This window comes from Leucoraja erinacea, chromosome 40 (assembly GCF_028641065.1).
Source record: "Leucoraja erinacea ecotype New England chromosome 40, Leri_hhj_1, whole genome shotgun sequence".
NCBI lineage: Eukaryota > Metazoa > Chordata > Chondrichthyes > Rajiformes > Rajidae > Leucoraja > Leucoraja erinaceus.
In genome coordinates this window covers 6,367,608-6,388,372 of record NC_073416.1, presented here as the reverse complement: position 1 = coordinate 6,388,372, position 20,765 = coordinate 6,367,608, and the positions used below count along the sequence as shown (strand labels likewise).

Here is a 20,765-nt window from a genome sequence, read left to right as displayed (position 1 = left end):
TGGTAAAATATCTGTCTCAAGATTGATTTGTGGACGAGTACTCCACAAGTCTGGAAGGAAATAACTGGCTTATTTTAGCTGGATGAGAAGGCTTAGGTTTCAACAATCCTGATTAAGGAATTTGTAGCATGTTCATTTTTAAATACCATTCTGATTATCTATTTTTTGTTCCCTCGGGAGACGGGCAGTATTTTGCAGACAAGACCATAACCCCACCTCCTCCCCCACTCTGTAACAGGCACTAGGGCGAGTGTAGTGGCAAAGCAGCTGTCTATTCTCATTCTATCAATTTTTTTTTTTTTTAAAGTGAGGGGGTGTATTGCTACATTAGGATCCCAGTAAATGAAACCATTATATTTATTAAGCATAAAAGCTAGGAATTAACAAATTTGATTGTAGTTTCCCTCTCATGAAGGGACAGACTTTTGTTGGGTAGTCAAGTAGTTCGCTCAAATAGCCAGCTATAATCTATTTTATTACATGAGCGTTGATGAGGAAAGGCCACAGGTGGCTAAATCCAGTCTTATTTTCATGCAACATTTGCAGCAGAGCTTGTTGTACAACAGCAATTTGCCCTTGCCCTGGGCCTGATTCTAGAATCCTGTGGGTACAAGAATGGGATAGAAAATTAAATGTCAGTGAGCCTGACATTGATGATAGACTGACTTGTAGGGCACGACAGGGATCAATGGTTGTGCCTCAACTGTTCACAATCTATATCCAGTTGACGGAGGGGTTAAAAAAGGTTACATTTCCAATTTTGCTAACCATACCCAACTACGTAGGATTGAGAGTATGCAAAAGGATGTGGAGGCCCAAGATGATATAGACAAGCAGAGTCAGTGGATGAGAACATAACAGATGGAACAGTGTGCAAAAATGAGGTTATCAACTTTGGTGCACATTATAGAAAAACAGTATTTGTTAAATGAGAGATTAGATAATAATGATCAAAGGGATCCAAGGCGTGCTTGTATACAATGTCGTAAGTCCAAGTGATTAAGAGGGCAAATGGTAGGTTAGCCTTTCTAACCAGAAGATTTGACAACAATAGAGGAATCTTGTTGCATATGTAAGGGTTTTTGAGACCGCACCTGGTGTAATATGGACAGTTTTGGTCTCCTTAAGCAAAAAGCATGTACTTGACACAGAGGGTGGCAGATTTGCCACAAGAGGCGAGATTGAGTAGACTGGTTCTGTATCCCCTGGAGTTCAGAAAAATGAGGATATCTCACTGAAACTGGCAAAATTCTGATAGGATTCATGGTGCTGCATAGCTCCATCTACCCATCTCTCTACCCATCTTGTTCCATCTAGTCTTCTTTTCACCTCTCCCTTTCATTTCTATATGCCAGCTAACTTTCGTCTACACTGTTAATTCTGATGCACGATCTTGACCCAGACTGTCAACCATCCTTTTGCCTCTACAGATGCTGCTTGATTTATTCCAACAGTCTTATTTTTGTTCTCCAGATTCTAGCATCTGCAATCCATTGTGTTTCTTTTCAATCTTAGTTAATTGCCCAAGGACAACATTGTGTGCTTAATGACAACTCCCAGTGATTGAAGAGCTAACAATGAGGCTGTGGGTTGTCGAGAATAAACTCAAGAGTATCACATAAGACATGAATCATATATAATACAATGCCTTCCTCCCTTTCTCTCCTCTAAAGTTTATTGGCACCAATTCATTGAATGAGTCACAGCAACTAATGGAAAACATGTGGAAGTGCAAAGCTGGCACGAAGGAATGAAAAAGTTGTTTTTCCAAAACTTGAGAAATATGTAGAAAATAAAACAAGTGATTTTTCAGGCACAATAGGAAAGATTTGAAAGAGGGATCAGGACACCACGTGTTTTCATCTTTAGGGATAACCAATTTCTCACCTGGGATTAGCTGACCAGGGCCGACCCCAAAGAAAAAAGCAGGACATTACAAAACAGATCACAGGCATGGAACGCTTTTAAAGCTCTAAAACTTAATATTCAGGGAGCAATTGCCACCATTTTCCTCAACAACTATATCCACCACTTTGCCCAAAAGACACACTCCTCATTCCCTCTCCTAAGTGGCTATTCTTTCTGCACAGGCCCAAGTTCAGTTATTCAGTCACCAAGATCTATTCTTTCAAGACACACACTTTCTAGCATTTACTCGTCATTTCTTCCTCCTACCACCCCCTCCCCTTGTTCCCAAATAGAAAAACAAGGCCAATTATAGCAATTCAAAATGTCCTGACTAGGATCAGCTCAATCCGTGTTGATGAGGAAATAAATTGGGAGTTTCCTGGGCCTGATGGTCTGCATCCCAGGCTCCTCAGGGAGGTGGCTCTAGAAATAGTGGACGCATTGGTGATCATTTTTAAATGTTCAATAGATTCAGGATCAGTTCCTGTGGATTGGAGGATAGCTAATGTTAGAAGAAAGGAGCGAGAGAGAAAACGGGGAATTACAGACCAGTTAGCCTGACTTCGGTGGTGGGAAAGATGCTGGAGTCAATTATTAAAGAGGTAATAATGGGGCATTTGGATAGCAATAAAAGGATTAGTCTAAGTCAACATGGATTTATGTAAGGGAAATCATGCTTGACTAATCTTCTGGAATATTTTGAGGATGTGACAAGTAAAATGGATGAAGGGGTGCCAGTGGATGTAGTGCATCTAGACTTTCAGAAAGCCTTTGATAATGTCCCGCACGGGAGACCGGTGACTAAAATCAGAGCACATGGTATTGGGGGTAGGGTGTTGACATGGATAGAAAATTGGTTGGCAGACCGGAAGGAAAGAGTAGGAGTGAACAGGTCGTTTTCAGATTGGCAGGCAGTGGCGAATGGAGTGCCGCAAAGCTCGGTGTTGGGGCCGCAACTGTTTACCATATATATTAATGATTTGGAAGAGGAAATTAGGAGCAATACTAGCATGTTTGTGGATGACACAAAGCTGGGTGGCAGTGTGAACTGTGAAGAGGATGTTAGGAGGTTGCAGGGCGACCTGGACAGGTTGAGTGTGTGGGCAGATGCAGTATAATATAGATAAATGTGAGGTTATCCACTTTGGCGGCAAAAACAAGGGGGCAGATTATTATCTCAATGGGGTTAGGTTAGGTTAGGGGGAGGTACACCGGTCACTGAAAGTTGGCTTACAGGTACAGCAGGCAGTGAAGAAAGCTAATGGAATGTTGGCCTTCATAACAAGAGGATATCAGTATAGGAGTAAAGAGGTTCTTCTGCAGTTGTATATGGCTCTGGTGAGACCACATCTGGAGTATTGTGTACAGTTTCGGTCTCCTAATTTGTGGAAGGACATCCTTGTGATTGAGGCAGTGCAGCGTAGGTTCATGAGATTGATCCCTGGGATGGCAGGACTGTCATACGAGGAAAGGTTGAAAAGACTAGGCTTGTATTCACTGGAGTTTAGAAGGATGAGGGGTGATCTTATAGAAACATATAAAATTGTAAAAGGACTGGACAAGCTAGATGCAGGAAAAATGTTCCCAATGTTGGGCGAGTCCAGAACCAGGGGCCACAGTCTTAGAATAAAGGGGAGGTCATTTAAGATTGAGGTGAGAAAAACTTTTTCACCCAGAGAGTTGTGAATTTGTGGAATTCCCTGCCACAGAGAGCAGTGGAGGCCAAATCACTGGATGGATTTAAGAGAGAGATAGATAGAGCTCTAGGGGCTAGTGGAGTCAAGGGATATGGGGAGAAGGCAGGCACGGGTTATTGATTGGGGCCGATCAGCCATGATCACAATGAATGGCGGTGCTGGCTCAAAGGGCCGAATGGCCTCCTCCTGCACTTATTTTCTATGTTTCTGTGTTTCTAAAAGTGAGCCAAGTCTTCTTAATTGGTCTATGTTTCCATATCGTTATCCTCCATTTAAAAATTGTGGTGATTCAAAAGTCTGATATATTATACTTTAGATAATTATAACCCCTAATGAATCTCAGACAGTCTGTTGATATCTCAATACCCACATTCCAATCCCACAGATTGTTGGGATCAAATTCCACACCTTTAGTCCCTGTATTGTGCACACAGTGCTTAAACCCCCTTTGTAAATATATCAGTTGTTTATTTCTAACCTGAGGTTAATGACAGTTAGATGACCAAACTGAAAACTAGTGACACAGAAGCTAATATTAGAATCAGAACTTCTGCAACCTTCTCAGACACGGAATACTGTTCAGAAGAAACTGATTGGTTCATTGGCAGTCACGGTGGCACAGCGGTAGAGTTGCTGCCTTACAGCGAATGCAGCGCCGGAGACCCAGGTTCGATCCCGAGTACAGGTGCGGTCTGTACAGAGTTTGTATGTTCTCCCTGTGACTTGCGTGGGTTTACTCTGGGATAATCGGTTTCCTTCCACACTCCAAAGATGTAGAGGTTTGTAGGTTAATTAATTGGCTTGGTAAATGTAAAAATTGTAGGATGAAAGGCCTGTTTCCACACTGTATGTCTAAACTAAATCACCTGTAATGATTCCTTTAAAGAGAAAAGTAGTTAATCCCATTTCTCCTCTTCCCACATATCCCTGTAATTTTGTCTGTGTATCCACCCACTTCTTCTGTGGAGCCCGCTACTAAATTAGTAAATCAGCCATTCAGCTGATGGTAATTTAACAAAATATTTCCTTCAAATGCAAACTATGTTTTGACAACACAGTCAGCTAGTGAGTTATGAGGGGTGAGTTATGACACAACAAATCATTCATTGCCGAATGGGAAGAGTTAATTTGCTCAGAAAACAGTCAGATTGAGCAGAGGAAACAAAAAATATTTCAATTTCTCCAAAGAAAGTTTGCTGCATATAAATTGTGCATAAAATTGATCTGTTACTTGTAGCAGTGAGCACCAAGCTTGATTGACTGGGGATTTTGCCAACTATCTCCACTCTGGCAATGTCTCAACATGCAGGGGGTTTTTTTTAAAAGGGGGAAAAGATAGCAAACTGTCTCAACATCAAATGCATTCAGGGCCTTTCTGAAAAACTAACCTGTATAATTCCTAAATTATTTAAACACAAAATAAAAGACCAGAGAATGTTTACACATGACATTAATAAGTAAAGTTAGACAGAAGCTGCTTCTTTTGCCTGGGCCTAAACATTGATATCCCCTTGCCAAATATTTCAATGAATCAGTAAGTTACTTGCTGTGAAACTTGGGAATTATTAGTCACTGATATGTTTTAATGATAGTTTTGCCAATGTCAGGTACAATCTGCTAATGTCATCAAATAATGAAACATTGTTTCCGATTGCAGCAATCAGGTAAAAAATCAATTGAAAAGCTGTCTGGATGGCTGGTTTTCAATTACATACATATTGCTCCTGGAGTAAGACAAGTTCTTCACGTCAAAGTAATTTACCTCTCGGGCTAGCTATCAGTTAAAATAGTGAAGGTAGAAAGGAGAAATGCTGGAGGGTGGGGAGAAGAGGCAGGCAGATGCAGAGAAAGATAATGAAATGAAACATCGCCCATTCCTTCTCTCCAGAGATGCTGCCTCACCCGCTGAGTTACTCCAGCATTTTGTGTCTACCTATAATGAAATAAAACATTGTTTCAATGTGGGGAAAAAGACAGTGCTGGAGTAACTCAGCAGGTCAGGCAACATCTCCGGAGGACATGATTAGGGGATGTTTCAGGTTAGGGCCCTTCTTCAGACTGATTGGTCTTTTTTTTTTTGCTAACCAGCACCTGCAGTTTCTTGTGCTTCCGTGTTTCAATGTGATCCAATTCTTCTTTGTAAATTATATTATGAAGCATAATTTCCAATAAATACAGCATCCAATTGTTCGGAAATGCTGATGGATCAGGCTCACTCATTAGGCTAGAGCATGAACCAGGGCTCGAGATTGTGAGTGGAGTGTGCAATGTAGGTTCACACTCCATAGTGCAGCCAGAAGGGGACAGGAACAGCAGGGGGTCAATTTGAAACACACACACTGTAGCTCACTAGGTTCTATCTCTTGCTCCCTTTAAACTCACATGGTTCACAGGAATTTTAAACATGTACAGTTTTTGTTCCTCAAGCAAGTTGCAGCCTCCTAGCCAGGACCACTTCTATGAATACCTCCATAATCAAGTTTGTTGCCCCTGCTATGTTACCAAAAAAAAGTGTTCCAAGATACCATGAAATGATTGAAGAAATAATTTTATTTCTAATCTAAATACAAAAAGTTCAATTGCCACACACTCTTGCAATATCCAACTCTACATAACATCACCACTCTCCATCCCTCCACTAAATTGTCCCAAATCCTAAATTGTCACTGTTTATTCTTATCTGGGACTGGAAGGGTAGAAACTTCTGCCAACTCACTATTGGAAAGACCCAAGTCAGTCTTCAGTCCCCGACACAAACTGCTTTCCATCACCACTGACTCTATCCCTCTGACGAATGTCTGAAACCAAAGCTAATGTTTAAGCCTAGTGTCATATTTGACCCCACAGTGAGCTAGGGCCTCCCATTTCCACCTCTGTAACAGGATGTAGATCCATTGCTGCCCAACTTCTTTGATGATAAAACCTTCATTCGTGATTTATTGCCTTCAGATTTGACAATTCTATTGCATTCCATCAATCAATACTCCATAAACCTTTTGTGCCCATATCCCAAGCCGCAAGGTACTATTTACCCATCGCCCCTGCACTGGTTTCTAGTTAAGCAATAACTCAATTTTCAGTTCCAAATTTTGTCTTCACACCCCACCCATCCTTATTACTGTAATCCACAGCCCTAAAGTGCTTGGATATATCGTACACTATCAATATCAGCTTCTTGATCCAATTTTCATCTACAAATGGCAACTTTATATTTGATATTAATGATTAGCACATGAAAATGACATTTGAATGCTCAACAAACCATATGCAAACTAGGTGTCAGATTTCTTAAACTTAGCAAAACAGGCTTGAACATTTATGTGGAAGAGCACAGGAACTATTATTTGTACAAAGATCACAATGTACAGGAGGGGCAGATCTATACACACTGTTGGAAAACGCTGCAAAACTGGGTTGTGTTCCAACTTTGGCACTGTGTCCAAAAATAGATAACACATAAAGTACCTCTGGCAATTTCATGACTGGGTAAGACACTGGCAAGCTTTGTTGTGCCCGATAGAAAAAATATCATGTATGAACCTCAATGGATTTGAAACAGGATATTAACAATTGCTGCAGATACTGGAAACCCGAAATATGAATAAAACATGGGCATATCTCAGATTCAGATTCAATTTTAATTGTCATTGTCAGTGTACAGTACAGAGACAACTAAATGCATATCTGCAGGTCAGGCAGCATCTGAGAAGAGATAAACAGAGTTAATGGTTCAGGTTGATAACCTTTCGCCAAAACCAGGAGAAGTTAGAAATCAAACACTAAGTTACAAAGTGGGAGAGGGAGGGAAGAAAGCAAAAGATCTAGAAAGTGAATGATGCAAAGGTTGTTGGTGCCAGAGAAGCAGCTGACCCATCTGCAAGAGGTGCAAATAAAAGGAGATTAATGAGAACAGAGGAGGGGAAACAAACAATGCTAGAATTGTGAAATTCAATACAATTGCTGGAAATATAAAATATGAGAATGATAAAAAAGTTTCAATTATTCTTACTCACCCTAACCCAACCCACTCTGAAATTGCAACCCTCCAGTCTCCAAGGAAAACACAATCATCAATTCTATTGACAAAGACTGTTGTTTGACATATTTCCTCAGGGGCCAAACATGAACTCTCAGGCACCTGCTGATGCCTTCAACTGGAACATGACCCCACCACTAAATCTCTCCCAGACAGATAGACATTGGCCTAACTTCGTCAAAGATCTCCAGCCTTATCACCCAACAGCAGAGCTTGCTTTACCCTCCTCCAAGCTGGAGTGACATTTCAAAACCATTGTTTCAGCCTGGTCAAACCCATAGAACTAATTTATTCCCCTTTCCCAATACCTTTCTACCTACAAAGGACTCGCTGGTTCACCATTCTAGCTACATCTAGCTAGTGTTGTGGTGGCGCCTAACAGCAGTGGCTCGACCGCAGTCCGCCTGTCTTTTTTTAATTTTTGTCTCATTAAATGTATGTTTTTAATTCTAGTTTTTATTATTTTTTAGCTGTGTATATGTGGGGGTGGGGGAACCGTTTAATCTCTCCCCTGTACGGGGGACCCGACTTTTTCACTGTCGGGTCTCCAGTGTCGTTGGGCCTAACATCGTGGAGCCGGCGGCAGCCTCCTGCCGGAACCAACCCAAGGGCTCCAGTCGCGGAGCCTGCGGAATCGCCATCGCGGAGCTGACCGCCTTCGGAGAGGGTGGAGCTGTGGTGGCGCCTGGCTGCAACCCGACTCCGGAACTTCGGAGGCTCCGCCCACAGTCCCGGTGGACAGGAACATCAGGAGCTCGCAGGTCCCTGGTGGGAGACCGCTTTTCGGAGCTCCTGCAACGGCAACTTCTCCCGCCGGAATCACAGGGTTTAAAGGACTCGGAGCGGGGCCTAACATCGCCCGGCGTGGCTTAAATGGCTGCGGGACTTACCATCGCCCGCCGGGGGCTATAACATCGGGAGCTCCAGTCGCCTCGACACTGCAGTTGGACTGCTTGACCGTGGGAGAAGAACAAAGGGAAGAGATAAGACTTTGCCTTCCATCACAGTGAGGGGGTGTTGGAGATTCACTGTGATGGATGTTTGTGTAAACTGTGTTAAGTGTGGGTCTTGGGTTTTTTTGTAATGTTAAGACTGTAGAAAATGCAATTTCGTTCAAACCAAGCTGTTTGAATGACAATAAAAGGAATTAGAAACATAGAAATTAGGTGCAGCAGTAGGCCATTCGGCCCTTCGAGCCTGCACCGCCATTTAATATGATCATGGCTGATCATCCAACTCAGTATCCCGTACCTGCCTTCTCTCCATACCCTCTGATCCCCTTGGCCACAAGGGCCACATCTAACTCCCTCTTAAATATAGCCAATGAACTGGCCTCAACTACCCTCTGTGGCAGAGAGTTCCAGAGATTCACCACTCTCTGTGTGAAAAAGTTCTCCTCATCTCGGTTTTAAAGGATTTCCCCCTTATCTTTAAGCTGTGACCCCTTGTCCTGGACTTCCCCAACATCGGGAACAATCTTCCTGCATCTAGCCTGTCCAACCCCTTAAGAATTTTGTAAGTTTCTATAAGATCCCCTCTCAATCTCCTAAATTCAAGAGAGTATAAACCAAGTCTATCCAGTCTTTCTTCATAAGACAGTCCTGACATCCCAGGAATCAGTCTGGTGAACCTTCTCTGCACTCCCTCTATGGCAATAATGTCCTTCCTCAGATTTGGAGACCAAAACTGCACGCAATACTCCAGGTGTGGTCTCACCAAGACCCTATACAACTGCAGTAGAACCTCCCTGCTCCTATACTCAAATCCTCTTGCTATGAAAGCCAACATGCCATTCGCTTTCTTTACTGCCTGCTGCACCTGCATGCCTACCTTCAATGACTGGTGTACCATGACACCCAGGTCTCGCTGCATCTCCCCCTTTCCCAATCGGCCACCGTTTAGATAATAGATAGAATTCTATTCTATCAACATGCACTCCTTTTCACAGCACCCTCCCATGCAACTACAGCAGAAACAACTACATTTTTATCTCTTTCCCACCATCCAGCAATTCAAACAACTCATCCAGATGAAGCAGCAATTCATTTGCACTTATTTTCCCATTTTGTCGTCAGCATTCAGTGCCAAGTAATTCAGTATTTCACTTTTTTGCTAAACATGGTGTACACTGCAGGCTCATATCTCCTGTCCTTTGTTGAGTCATCCTATCAGCAAAGCCCCTCCCCCAGGAATGGACTGTTCCTCGGACAGATAATATTCTCAGACAGAAGTGGTGTGTGGCTCTGGGAGCATCAAGGGAGAAAATGCCTTAAGAATGAGGAAAAAGATTAAAAGTAACAACATAGAATCCCGTTTTGCTCCCTCAGTAGGATCATGCGTTAGCCCCCCCCCCCCCCCCCCCCCCCAGGTCGTCCCTCACTGAGCTCTTAATGTTCCATCGTTCTTTGCTTTAATTTATTACCTTCCACTGGAAAATCATGGGTGGGGACTACATCTTTTTTTTATGATGCAGCAAAACAGCAATGCACCAACGATTAAATCCTATAAAAAGTTCTCCATGAGACGCAGATTCTGCGTTTCTTCTTTTTTCAACGGCATGGTACACACTTCGACGTTAGTCTTGGTGACAAGACATACATTTTAATGGAATGGTCGCTGCGTCTCTAGGATCGAGATTGAACTACAAGCTCGTATCAAAAGTTGTGACAAACATGAACAATGTATCTTTGCTTCACGGCCACCTTAGCACAAGACATGCAAGAAAGCCTTGTCTCCTTGAGTGCCCCAGGCACAGTAACTCTCTCATGACAAATTTTAATCAGATTTAATCACGATCATGTTAAAAACAAAAAAAAATGTTAGTTAAAAAGAATCCTTCAACAAAGACGTGCAATGCAAGTATATTCATCGGAATGCAGGCTTGTGATCTCACCCTTTTGGAACTTCCCACCAGTATCCGCAGAACAATTAATCGTCCTTCACGGACTGAGATATATACATAAAATCCAGACTTTGTATAAAGCAAAGTGCTCTGCAAACTTGAATACATATACTATTCGTGCGTTTGGTATTTAAAAACGGGACCTTCCCTGCTGTCGAGTTATCTGGTGCAAAGATTTGATTTTACATCTGGAATCAGCACTACGGACTCTGCGCATTGATCTTCTTCCAATAGGTTTTTTTTTCTGGCCGGGATTAAGATTCCCTGCAGATACAGAAACTTTGTAACTAAACGCGCTTGCACTTTGGGTGCAACAAAGCTTGCCAGTGTCTTACCCAGGCTGGAAGGCTCTTGTTTGTCCTTTTCCTGGTGACGGTCTCTTCGTTCTCCATGAAGTGCAAGCTGTCCCTCAGTTTGTTCCACTTGCTCTCCCTCCGCATTTTCCAGCCCATCCACAGTATCAGTCCGAAAACCAGAAAACTCACACTCAACCCGAAGTAGCCGGTCAGATAAATCGGCATGAGCCACAGGAGTGTTTTACCAAACCGAGTGAACAGTGCCATCATGTCGGTGACCGCCTGCTTCGGAGCCGTGGCTTCCTCGGGGCTTGTGCCACCCGGGGCCGGCGCCCCCTCCTCGCGAGCGCTGGGGTTCGGCTCCATGAGGTAAATTTTATTTTGCTTTTTTGCAATTGAACGACGAAAAAGATAAAAGGGGGGAAAAAAGAAAACTCGGCATACAATCAAAAAAAAAAAGTAGACTGATTCAGTGAAGGACGCTGCCAGTCATCTCAGCGCGAGCAGCTGCCGTGCCTTCCCACCTCCGCAGAGAAGCCGCGCTCCGGGGTTGCTGCGAGATGGCAGCGTCGCGCGGTGCGGAAGGAGCTGGCCACAGAGCTGGCCCACCGCCTGTCAGCGGGAAGGAAGAAGTGAAGCTCACTTCTCGTCCCTCCCACTTATATAGCCCTTGCCTTTTCCTGGAGGGCGTTGCTGGTGTCTGCATCCTCACTGCATCCTTCACTCAGATTATCTGCACTGACTCTTTTCTAATTTTTTGGTGAATTAAGACGTGCTTGCACATTTCAGTTTGATCAACACTTTCAACGCTATAAAAAAAAGCCCCACTTCGAGGAAACTATTTAATTCATCGCGCAGAACGGCCACTTTGATGAGGACCTTGCTTTCGCCAGTGTGGGGGTTTCTTTGTCTCGATCTAAAAAGTTTAGTTCCGAACTGCCGAGCGGACCCTCTAGCCTCCACATTCACCCGATTCGATTGAACTTCCGTCATATCCGTTCAGTGTTGGGCGCAGTTTTTATTTTAAATATCAGTGCCATCTTGTTCCCACGCACCTTTGTATAGTTTTGAAAACTGACCTGCGGGGCTGTCAGAGGCAGGCAGCTGAACCAAGACACCGAGTACTATGTCAGGCATCACACCGCCAGATTAGAAAGCCACCTCAAGTAACGTACCTGCTTGCCACGTTAAATAGCAGCATATTTATTCACTATAGGTTCGTTGTGAAATATTACTGAGGAATTCCAGTTTTCTTTGCATGTTTATAGCGTCGTCAATAACCCTAAAGGGAGTGGCACACGCACCAAACGTGAAATAGTGCATTGATCCCACGTGTGGGAGAGGGAATTTCACTATCAGGCAACGAAATTCACCCAAATAGATCAATATCCATTCAACTCGTTTAATTTCAATCTTGCCGAATACTTCAAATGTTGTTCCAGATCACGATTCATTTATAGCAACATTTCCCTGTTGCCATGTACATGTCCAGTGCAATTTTGTTGCTCGTTAATCCTGCTGAAAAAAAAGTTTCGGACTGTTTGGAGTCTGTAGACTGGGCAATGTTCAGGGACTCGGCAACGGACCTGAATGAATACGCCACCTTCGTTACAGACTTCATAAAGAAATGTGTGGAGGACTGCATCCCAACAAAAACTTTCTGAGTGTTTCCCAATCCAAAGCCTTGGATGAACTATGAGATCCGCACTCTTCTGAAGACCAGACACATGGCATTCATGATGCAGTGGTCTACAAGATGTCCAGATACGACCTTGGTAAGGCCATCAAAAAGGCCAAAAGGAACTTCTGCTCCAAACTGGAGGATGAGACAGATGTTCGGCAGCTGTGGCGGGGCCTGAATGCAATTACCTCCTACAAGGCGAAACCAGGAGGCAGCTCGAATGTCAGCGAAACATCACTCCCTGACGAGCTCAATGTGTTTTACGCACGCTTTGACAGGGAGAACACTGATGTGCCTTCCCGATCCCCCATTCGCTGTGATGGCATTTCAGTCTCAGTCACAGAGGCTGACGTCAGGAAATCCTTCAGAGGGGTAACCCCCAAAAAGCACCCGGTCCTGATGGTATACCCGGTCGTGTTCTAAAAACCTGTGCGGACCAACTGGTGGGAGTTTTTACGGACATTTTCAACCTCTCACTTCTGAGGTCTGAGGTCCCCACCTGCTTTAAAAGGGCATCAATTATACCGGTGCCCAAGAAGAGTAAGGTGACGTGCCTCAATGACTATCGACCAGTGGCACTAACGCCAGTGGTGATGAAGTGCTTTGAGAGGTTGATCATGGAGCAAATCAACTCATACCCCGACAAGAACCTGGACCCACTGCAGTTCGCTTACCGCCACAACAGATCAACGGTAGATGCGATCTCGCTGGCCCTCCACTCCGCACTGGACCACTTGGACAACAAAAACTCATATGTCAGGCTGTTATTCATTGATTACAGCTCAGCATTTAACACAATCATCCCCTCCAAACTGGTTACCAAACTCGCAGAACTGGGTCTCTGCGCATCCCTCTGCAACTGGATCCTCGACTTCCTCATCCACTGACCACAGTCTGTTCGTATTGGTGGAAATGTGTCAGCCGCGATAACAATCAACACGGGAGCACCACAAGGCTGCGAGCTCAGCCCCCTGCTGTACTCACTCTACACTCATGCTTGTGTAGCTGGACATAGTGTGAACTCCATCATCAAGTTCGCTGACGACACCACTATTGTGGGACGTATCACTGATGGAGATGAGTCAGAGTATAGAAGTGAGATCGACAGTTTGACCAAATGGTGCCAGCACAATTTGCTCTCAACACCAGCAAAACCAAGGAACTGATTGTGGACATTGGAAGGGGTAGGATGGGGACCCACAGTCCCGTTTATATAAACGGGTCGATGGTGGAAAGGGTCAAGAGCTTCAAATTCCTGGGCGTGCATATCTCTGAAGATCTCTCCTAGTCTGAGAACACTGATGCAATTATAAAGCGCCTCTACTTCCTGAGAAGATTACGGAGAGTCGGTATGTCAATGAGGACTCTCTCGAACCTCTACAGGTGCACAGTAGAGAGCATACTGACCGGTTGCATCGTGGCTTGGTTTGGCAATTTGAGCTCCCTGGAGAGGAAAAGACTGCAAAAGGTTGTAAACACTGCCCAGTCCATCATCGGCTCTGACCTTCCTTCCATCGAGGGGATCTATCGCAGTCGCTGCCTCAAAAAGGCTGGCAGTATCATCAAGGACCCACACCATCCTGGCCACACACTCATCTCCCTGCCTGAAATCTGTAACATCCAGGTTCAGGAACAGCTGCTTCCCCACAGCCATCAGACTATTAAACACAACAAAAATCTGAACATTAATAGCCCGTTGCACTTTATCTGCTTATTTATGTGTGTGTGTATATCTTATATCTATATTACTAAATCTCTGTTCTTGACCGCTTTTGGCCTTCTGTGCTGCAATTTCCGAGAGAACGCCGCCACCTACGGCCGTCATTTTTGGCCACCTCGCTCAGAGCCCCCCCTCCGCCGCATGTGTGCCGAAGATTTTTCCCGTCGATGAAAAATGAGAGAGATATTAATGTTTTTACAAAATTCCCCATTCTCTGTGCTTCCCCCTGCTGGCGGGAGGGGGAGGGATTATAAAACCAGGAAGTGGTGTGCCTCAATCAGTCTCTGCAAGTGGTGTGCCTCAATCAGTCTCTGCAAATGGTGTGCCTCGATCAGAGCTCTGAATAACACTGAACAAATGTCTCCACAGCTGTGAGTACCCATAATGTGGTTTGAAAATGAAAATATGGTTAGTTTGAGGGAAAAAAGCACTGCCGGCAAATGGTTGTTTGGGTTGAAGTAAAAAGGCACAACCTCTCTCTCTCCCTATCCCTCTCTCTCTTTCTCTCTCTCTTTCTCCCCCTCTCTCTTCCTTTCTCTCTCTCTCTCCCCCTCTCCTTATCACCCCCTCCTCTCTCTCCCCCCTCCTCTCCTCTCTCCCCCCCTCCTTTACTCTCTCTCTCCTCCTCTCCTCTCTCCTCCCCCTCCTCCTCTCTCCTCCTCTCTCCCCCACTCCGCCTCCCTCTCTAACCGTTCTCTCTTTCCCCTTTAACCACCCTCACCTCCCCGCTCTCTCTCATTCTCCCTCTTTCTCACACCGCCAATCACTCTCCTCCCTCTCCCTCTTCTCCCCCCTCACTCTCCTCCCTCTCCCTCTCCCCCCCCCCCCCTCCTCCTCCCCCCTCCATCACCCTCCCTCCCTCCCCTAAACCGCCTCCCCTCCACACCCCCTACCCTCCACCCTCCCTGCTCCCCACCTCTCAGCACACCCTCTCTCACCCTCTCTCTCCTCCCCTCCTCCCCCACCTTTCCCCCCCTCACCCACCCTCCCTCTTCTCCTCTCCACCCCCCATCCCTCTTGCCCCTCTCTATGTCTCTGTCTCTTCTCTCTCTCTCTCTGTCTCTGCCCCTTCTCTCTAACCCCCCCCACCCTCCCTCTCTAGATGTGACTACAAGTTGGGGGCTATGCGTCAGTAGATAGGGTGGTTATGGGGTAAAAGGAGCAAATTAATAATATTAATATAATATCAAGGGGGGTAATTAGCGTGAGTGCAGGATAGTTAGTGTGTGACACTGCATGCCGCCTCCCCCCCCACAACCGCACGTTGGGGGAATAGACCATGACAATATACTCTCTTGAATCTCTTGAAATACAAAACAGAACATGTGGGGGGATTAGCAGGTCATGAAGCACCCTTTAATGTTTTAGGTCTGAAATTGTTCATCAGAATTGGGAAGGAAAAATATGTAAGTTAGTTTTCAGTAGATGTGGAGGAGGAATGTGTAGGACAAAGAGGACATCTGTGATAGACATAGGCTGAATTGAAATTGCTTAATCAGGACTGTTATCAGCACATTAAGCAACTAGGCCTTTGTAATGAGTTTGTTAATGTGGAACTTGCCCAGCAGCTTCGAGAACATGCAAGTAGGTACAGGCCACTTTGTTGAGGAACTCCTGTAGAGATGTCTGAGGAACAAATGATGGACTTCCAATTACCACAGTTATCTTCCTTTATGCAAGGTATGCCTCCAACCATTGTCAAAAAACACATAAAGTGCTGGAGCAACTCGGCGGGTCAGGGAGTATCTCTGGAGAACATGGATAGGTGACATTATGGGTTGGGATCCTTCTGCAGACTCCAACCATTGGATTGTCTTCTGTTTAATACGCAAAAGCTTTGACTGGCATGAATGCCTTTTGTTTGGGATTTCCATATCTGATTGTGGATCTAGGTAAAGGCTGTGTAATCTCTGTGTGTCATATGTAACATCATCTGAAGACTAACCTTCACAATCATCAGATTAAATTCAAGAATTGCAAAATGCCTTTAGGTGAAATCCAAATGTTAATATTCAATGCAAATCTGATTTGGATCACATTAGGTATATATTTAAAAGTAGACCTAGTTTCTATTTACAAACAATGATATTTTGCACAATTTTAGATACTGAAACATGGGGAGACAGAAAGAGCAGCTGGCACTAATTTACAATTCTGCAATATGGTTACTCCACATGAAAACTACTGCCATTGCCTGCTCAGTAAATATTGTAGTTGAGAATTATGTCCAACAGTGCTGACTGATGTTCGCAACTACTTGTGAAATAAAATATTTTCCCAATTGCACTTTTTGCTTGTTTTGAACCCTGCAAGATACTGAAAAATACGTAAATAATGGAAGCCTGGATAGAGTGGATGTGGAGAGGATGTTTCCACTAGTGCGAGAGTCTATGACCAGAAGGAACATCCTAAAAATAAAAGGATGTACCTTGAGAATGGAGATTAGGAATTTATTGTCAGAGTGGTGAATCTGTGGTATTCATTGCCACAGACAGTCATGGAGGCCAAGTCATTCGGTATTTTTAAAGTGGAGATTGAGAAGATTGTTGCTTAGTAAGGGTGTCAAAGGTTACGGGGATAGATCAGCCATGATCAAATGATGGAGCAGACTCGATGGGCAAAATGCCCTAATTCTGCTTCTAGGGCTTATGAAAGCTCATTTATGTGGTTGAGTTCATTGACACGTTTTCAATTGGACCAAAGACATGAAAGGCTGTTACAATCTCTACCCCCTTATCAGACTCCTTCAATCGCTTCTGTATGGGCTTATCAGAGTATAGTAAATGTTTGAAATAGGTCAAGCTTGTTGTTGAAATCTTCCATTTATCGAATTTCGACCAATTTGATTAGTAATCTATAATGTACCAATTGTATGTTCAGGCTGAAACTTGCCCTTCACAACTTTGGAATTCTTATGCACTCACCCTCCGATGGCCCTCATTTCATGGGTTTTGTTCTTATTCTCTCTCCACTTCCTCCATCAAATGGAAGCCCTCCACATTCTATCCCAATGACATCACTCATTCACAGATATTCCATTTGTCCTGTCCAACCCCAGTCAAGTCAAATTTTTATTTTCTGCCAGTTCTGACAAAATCTTCAACCTAAGGGCAGTACAGTGGCGCACTAGTCTTAGTTGCTGCCCAACAGCTCTTGCAGCGGTAGAGACCTGGGTTCGATCCTGTCTGTACGGAGTTTGTACGTTCTCCCCGTGGGTTTTCTCAAGAGATTTTCGATTTCCACCCACATTCCAAAGACGTACAGGTTTGTAAGTTAATTGGCTTGGGTTTGCATCCATAGTATAAGTGTAAATTGCCCCTAGTGTGTGTAGGCTTGTGTTAATGTGCAGGGATCACTAGTCGATGCAGACTCGGTGGGCTGAAGGGCCTGTTTCCATGCTGTATCTTTAAACTAAACCAAGTGGTTACGTTTTTCTCTCAACATATTCTGATCAAAATTCTGTGTGTTCCAGCCCATTCCATTTTTTTTTATTTCAAATTTCCAGCAACTGCAAATTATTCATTTTTCACTGACCATTTGTTTGCACAATTCACAACTTGCTACCTTGTTTCTACAGCTGCAGTCCCCTGGCAGTGATGTTCCTGAACCCTGTTCTGCACACTGCAGTGCCATTTATTCAACTCCAGCTTGAATTGCACCAAGTCTGAGAATTCCTGCCAAGCTTGGAGGTTTAGTTTGGAATTAAAGGAAAGGTCTGCTTTATGTCTTTGGTGGCTTGATTTGCCATAACATAGTTGGAAGTTGATTATTTTTATTGCGTCAGGCCGTCAACATGTAGTAGTGCCCAGCATAAAAGTGCTTGAAATCAAACTTTATTAACCAAGTATGTTTTGCAACATACAAGGAATTTAATTTGCCAAGTCAGTCATACAAATAAAAAGCAACAGAACACAAAATACGTTTTAACATAAACATCCACCACAGTGACTCCTCCACATTCCTCACTGTGATGGAAGGCGAAAAAAAAAGTTCAATCTCTTCCCTTCTTTGTTCTCCCGCGGTCGGGGGCCATAAGCCTTACGTTGTCGGGGGGGATCATACTGCAGTAGCCGGCGGTCGAGCCCTCCTCGTCTGCTCCCCGGTGCCGGTGATCGGACCCCAGGTCAGGGCTGGTTGAAACCTTCTATGTTGTTAGAGCTCCAGGCATCTACCCGAGACTGCGAGCTCTCGATGGTGAAATACACAGGCCGCGGTTGGAGCGTCGATACCAGGCAAGGGATCGGCTCCGATGGTAAGTCCATGGCCCCGCGGTGGGGTTCAAAGTCCGTCCCGAGCGAGCCCGCCAGCTCCATGATGTTAGGCCGCGGAGCGACCGGAGATACGACCCGGAAAACAATCGCAAGATCGGAAAACAAGAAAATAAATATCATTGCGTTCACAGGTTTTTGGGTTGTAAAAATAAACAAATCAATTATTCCATGAAACATTGATTATCTGCTGGCATCTCATTTTCAGTATTATAATTTTTCTAAACATTACATAGAAACACAATGAATAAAAATAGCCTTTATACATATAAATACAATAAAATAGAAATAAGCTATAACATTTTGTAGGACAATGATGGGTTTGAAGGAAGTTGATGGAACATTTGGAAATAAGAAATTAACACCACATTGAGACCACACCTGGAGTACTATGTGCAGTTTTGGTCTAATTTGAGGAAGGACATTCTTGTTATTGAGTGCAACATAGGTTCACGAGGGTTAATTCCCGGGATGGCAAGACTGTCATATGATGAAAGAATGGAGCGACTGGGCTTGTATTCACTTGAATTTAGAAAAGATGAGAGGGGATATATAGATATATATATCTATATATCCGTTCTCCCTCGACACTATGCGAAAACACTTATAATGAAGTTATGTGTCCCGAGGTTGCAAAATGACTTTACAGAATACTTGGAGAAGAAGGGTCTCGACCCGAAACGTCACCTATTCCTTCGCTCCATAGATGCTGCCTCACCCACTGAGTTTCTCCAGCATTTTTGTCTACCTTACAGAATACTAGATACTTGCACAAATGTTTTTAGGGAGAGAAAAAAATCTCCCATTTGCTTTCTAGTCACGTGGTTGGATGCGAGAATAGATGTGTGATGTCCTTAATATTCACATCCAGATTAAAGAGGCCATTGGACAAGGTAGAGAGCCACTGTGCCTGTGGAACTGCCAATCAAGCAGGAATAAGCACTGTAAAGGGAGAAGAAAATGGTAAAGTATGAAACTTGCAACAGATGAAATGCAAGTTCTTCCTTGTATGTTGTGTTCAAACCAAAGTATATACATCTGACTCGGATGCAGTTTTGTACAGGATTTCTTCACATTCTCATGACCTTACAAAAAAGAAACTACATCCCATGGTTCACTTTTAAGGTGTGCTTACTATTACAAAGGCATATACAACAGACAATTTGCATTAAGGATGGTGAGATAAGAACCAGGGCTGCAGCTTCTTATCAATATCCATAACCCTATAGCAATTTACTTGCATGTGAACATTGATTGGGGCCTAATCTGTGCTGTGACACCCGCAAATTCATACACCTTGCCGATACTTACCATCTCAAATATGCAGTGACCATGGAGTTGTATACAACATGAATCAAAGCCCTGGAAAGGAAAAGGAAGATTTATAAAAATATAAAGTGTAAACACAGAGGCTATCACACAAAAAGTGAGAAAAACAGGTAAATGTCAGAGAATGCTTCAAGTACACGTGAAAAAACAGAACAAGGTGAATTATCAAATGGGAATGGGGGGGGGGGGGGGGGGGGGGGGGGGGGGGGGGGGGGGGGGGGGGGGGGGAAGGAAAGAGAGAAGACCCAACAACAGGAATTAAAAAGAATAGCTAAGCAAGCTAATATTGGGCAGCCTTTATGAGCTGATAGATGAAACAAGTGCACAGAGGTGATTTTAACAAGCAATCCTACTGGAAAAGTAACTCACTTATTTGGGGCTTAAATTTCTAATTAGTAAAAACTGATGTCATTCATGTTTAAACAAGCCTTTAACTTGAGTCCCACAAGTGTTAAATATTTCTGGAGTTTAATGTCTGGCAATAGCACTGTAGAAATGAACACTTAATCCTTAAAATAAGTAATGAATTTAATTATAAAATATACATAAGCAAGTTATCAAATGATAACTGCCCCCACTCAATTTCTCTTTTGCAGTTAACCAAATATTCTGCCAAATTAGATATCCTGCATTTTTGGGGATGCCTCTCCCTTATCTAAGCTCGGGCACAAATTAGCAACAAAGTTTAGCCAGGGCATTGTTGGAGTTTAAACCATCAGTTTTCTGCAATTGCATACACGCTGCCTGTGCAGCAAGGATCACCCCAACCCATTAAGCTTTTTCTTGTGGACTGGGATGCTTCTTATTCAGCTGCATCACTATGACACCATAGCCTAGAGGAACAGATGGACTAATCAATCAGCATTTGTGCCCTGGATTACTGTGGGCAAGCCTGGCAACAGTAGCCACCAGTTGATTGACTGTGGTT

General features: G+C 43.8%; 2 protein-coding genes across 3 annotated transcripts in view; both read right to left on the bottom strand.

Moving 5' to 3' along the window:
• esyt1a (extended synaptotagmin-like protein 1a) overlaps positions 1–12,134 on the bottom strand; it is a 90,861-nt gene extending 78,727 nt beyond the window's left edge. The window contains exon 1 of the mRNA XM_055664331.1: positions 10,879–12,134. Within this exon, the coding sequence (XP_055520306.1) occupies positions 10,879–11,205 (327 nt within the window). The 5' untranslated portion in view covers positions 11,206–12,134. The remainder of the gene's footprint in view (positions 1–10,878) is intronic.
• A 5,937-nt stretch (positions 12,135–18,071) lies between these two features.
• LOC129714695 (zinc finger CCCH domain-containing protein 10-like) overlaps positions 18,072–20,765 on the bottom strand; it is a 35,542-nt gene continuing 32,848 nt past the window's right edge. For both annotated transcript variants that reach the window (XM_055664460.1, XM_055664461.1), the window contains 2 exons: positions 19,820–19,870; positions 18,072–19,450 (listed from right to left, as the gene is read on the bottom strand). The gene's annotated coding sequence lies outside the window, so the exon portion shown is untranslated. The remainder of the gene's footprint in view (positions 19,451–19,819; positions 19,871–20,765) is intronic.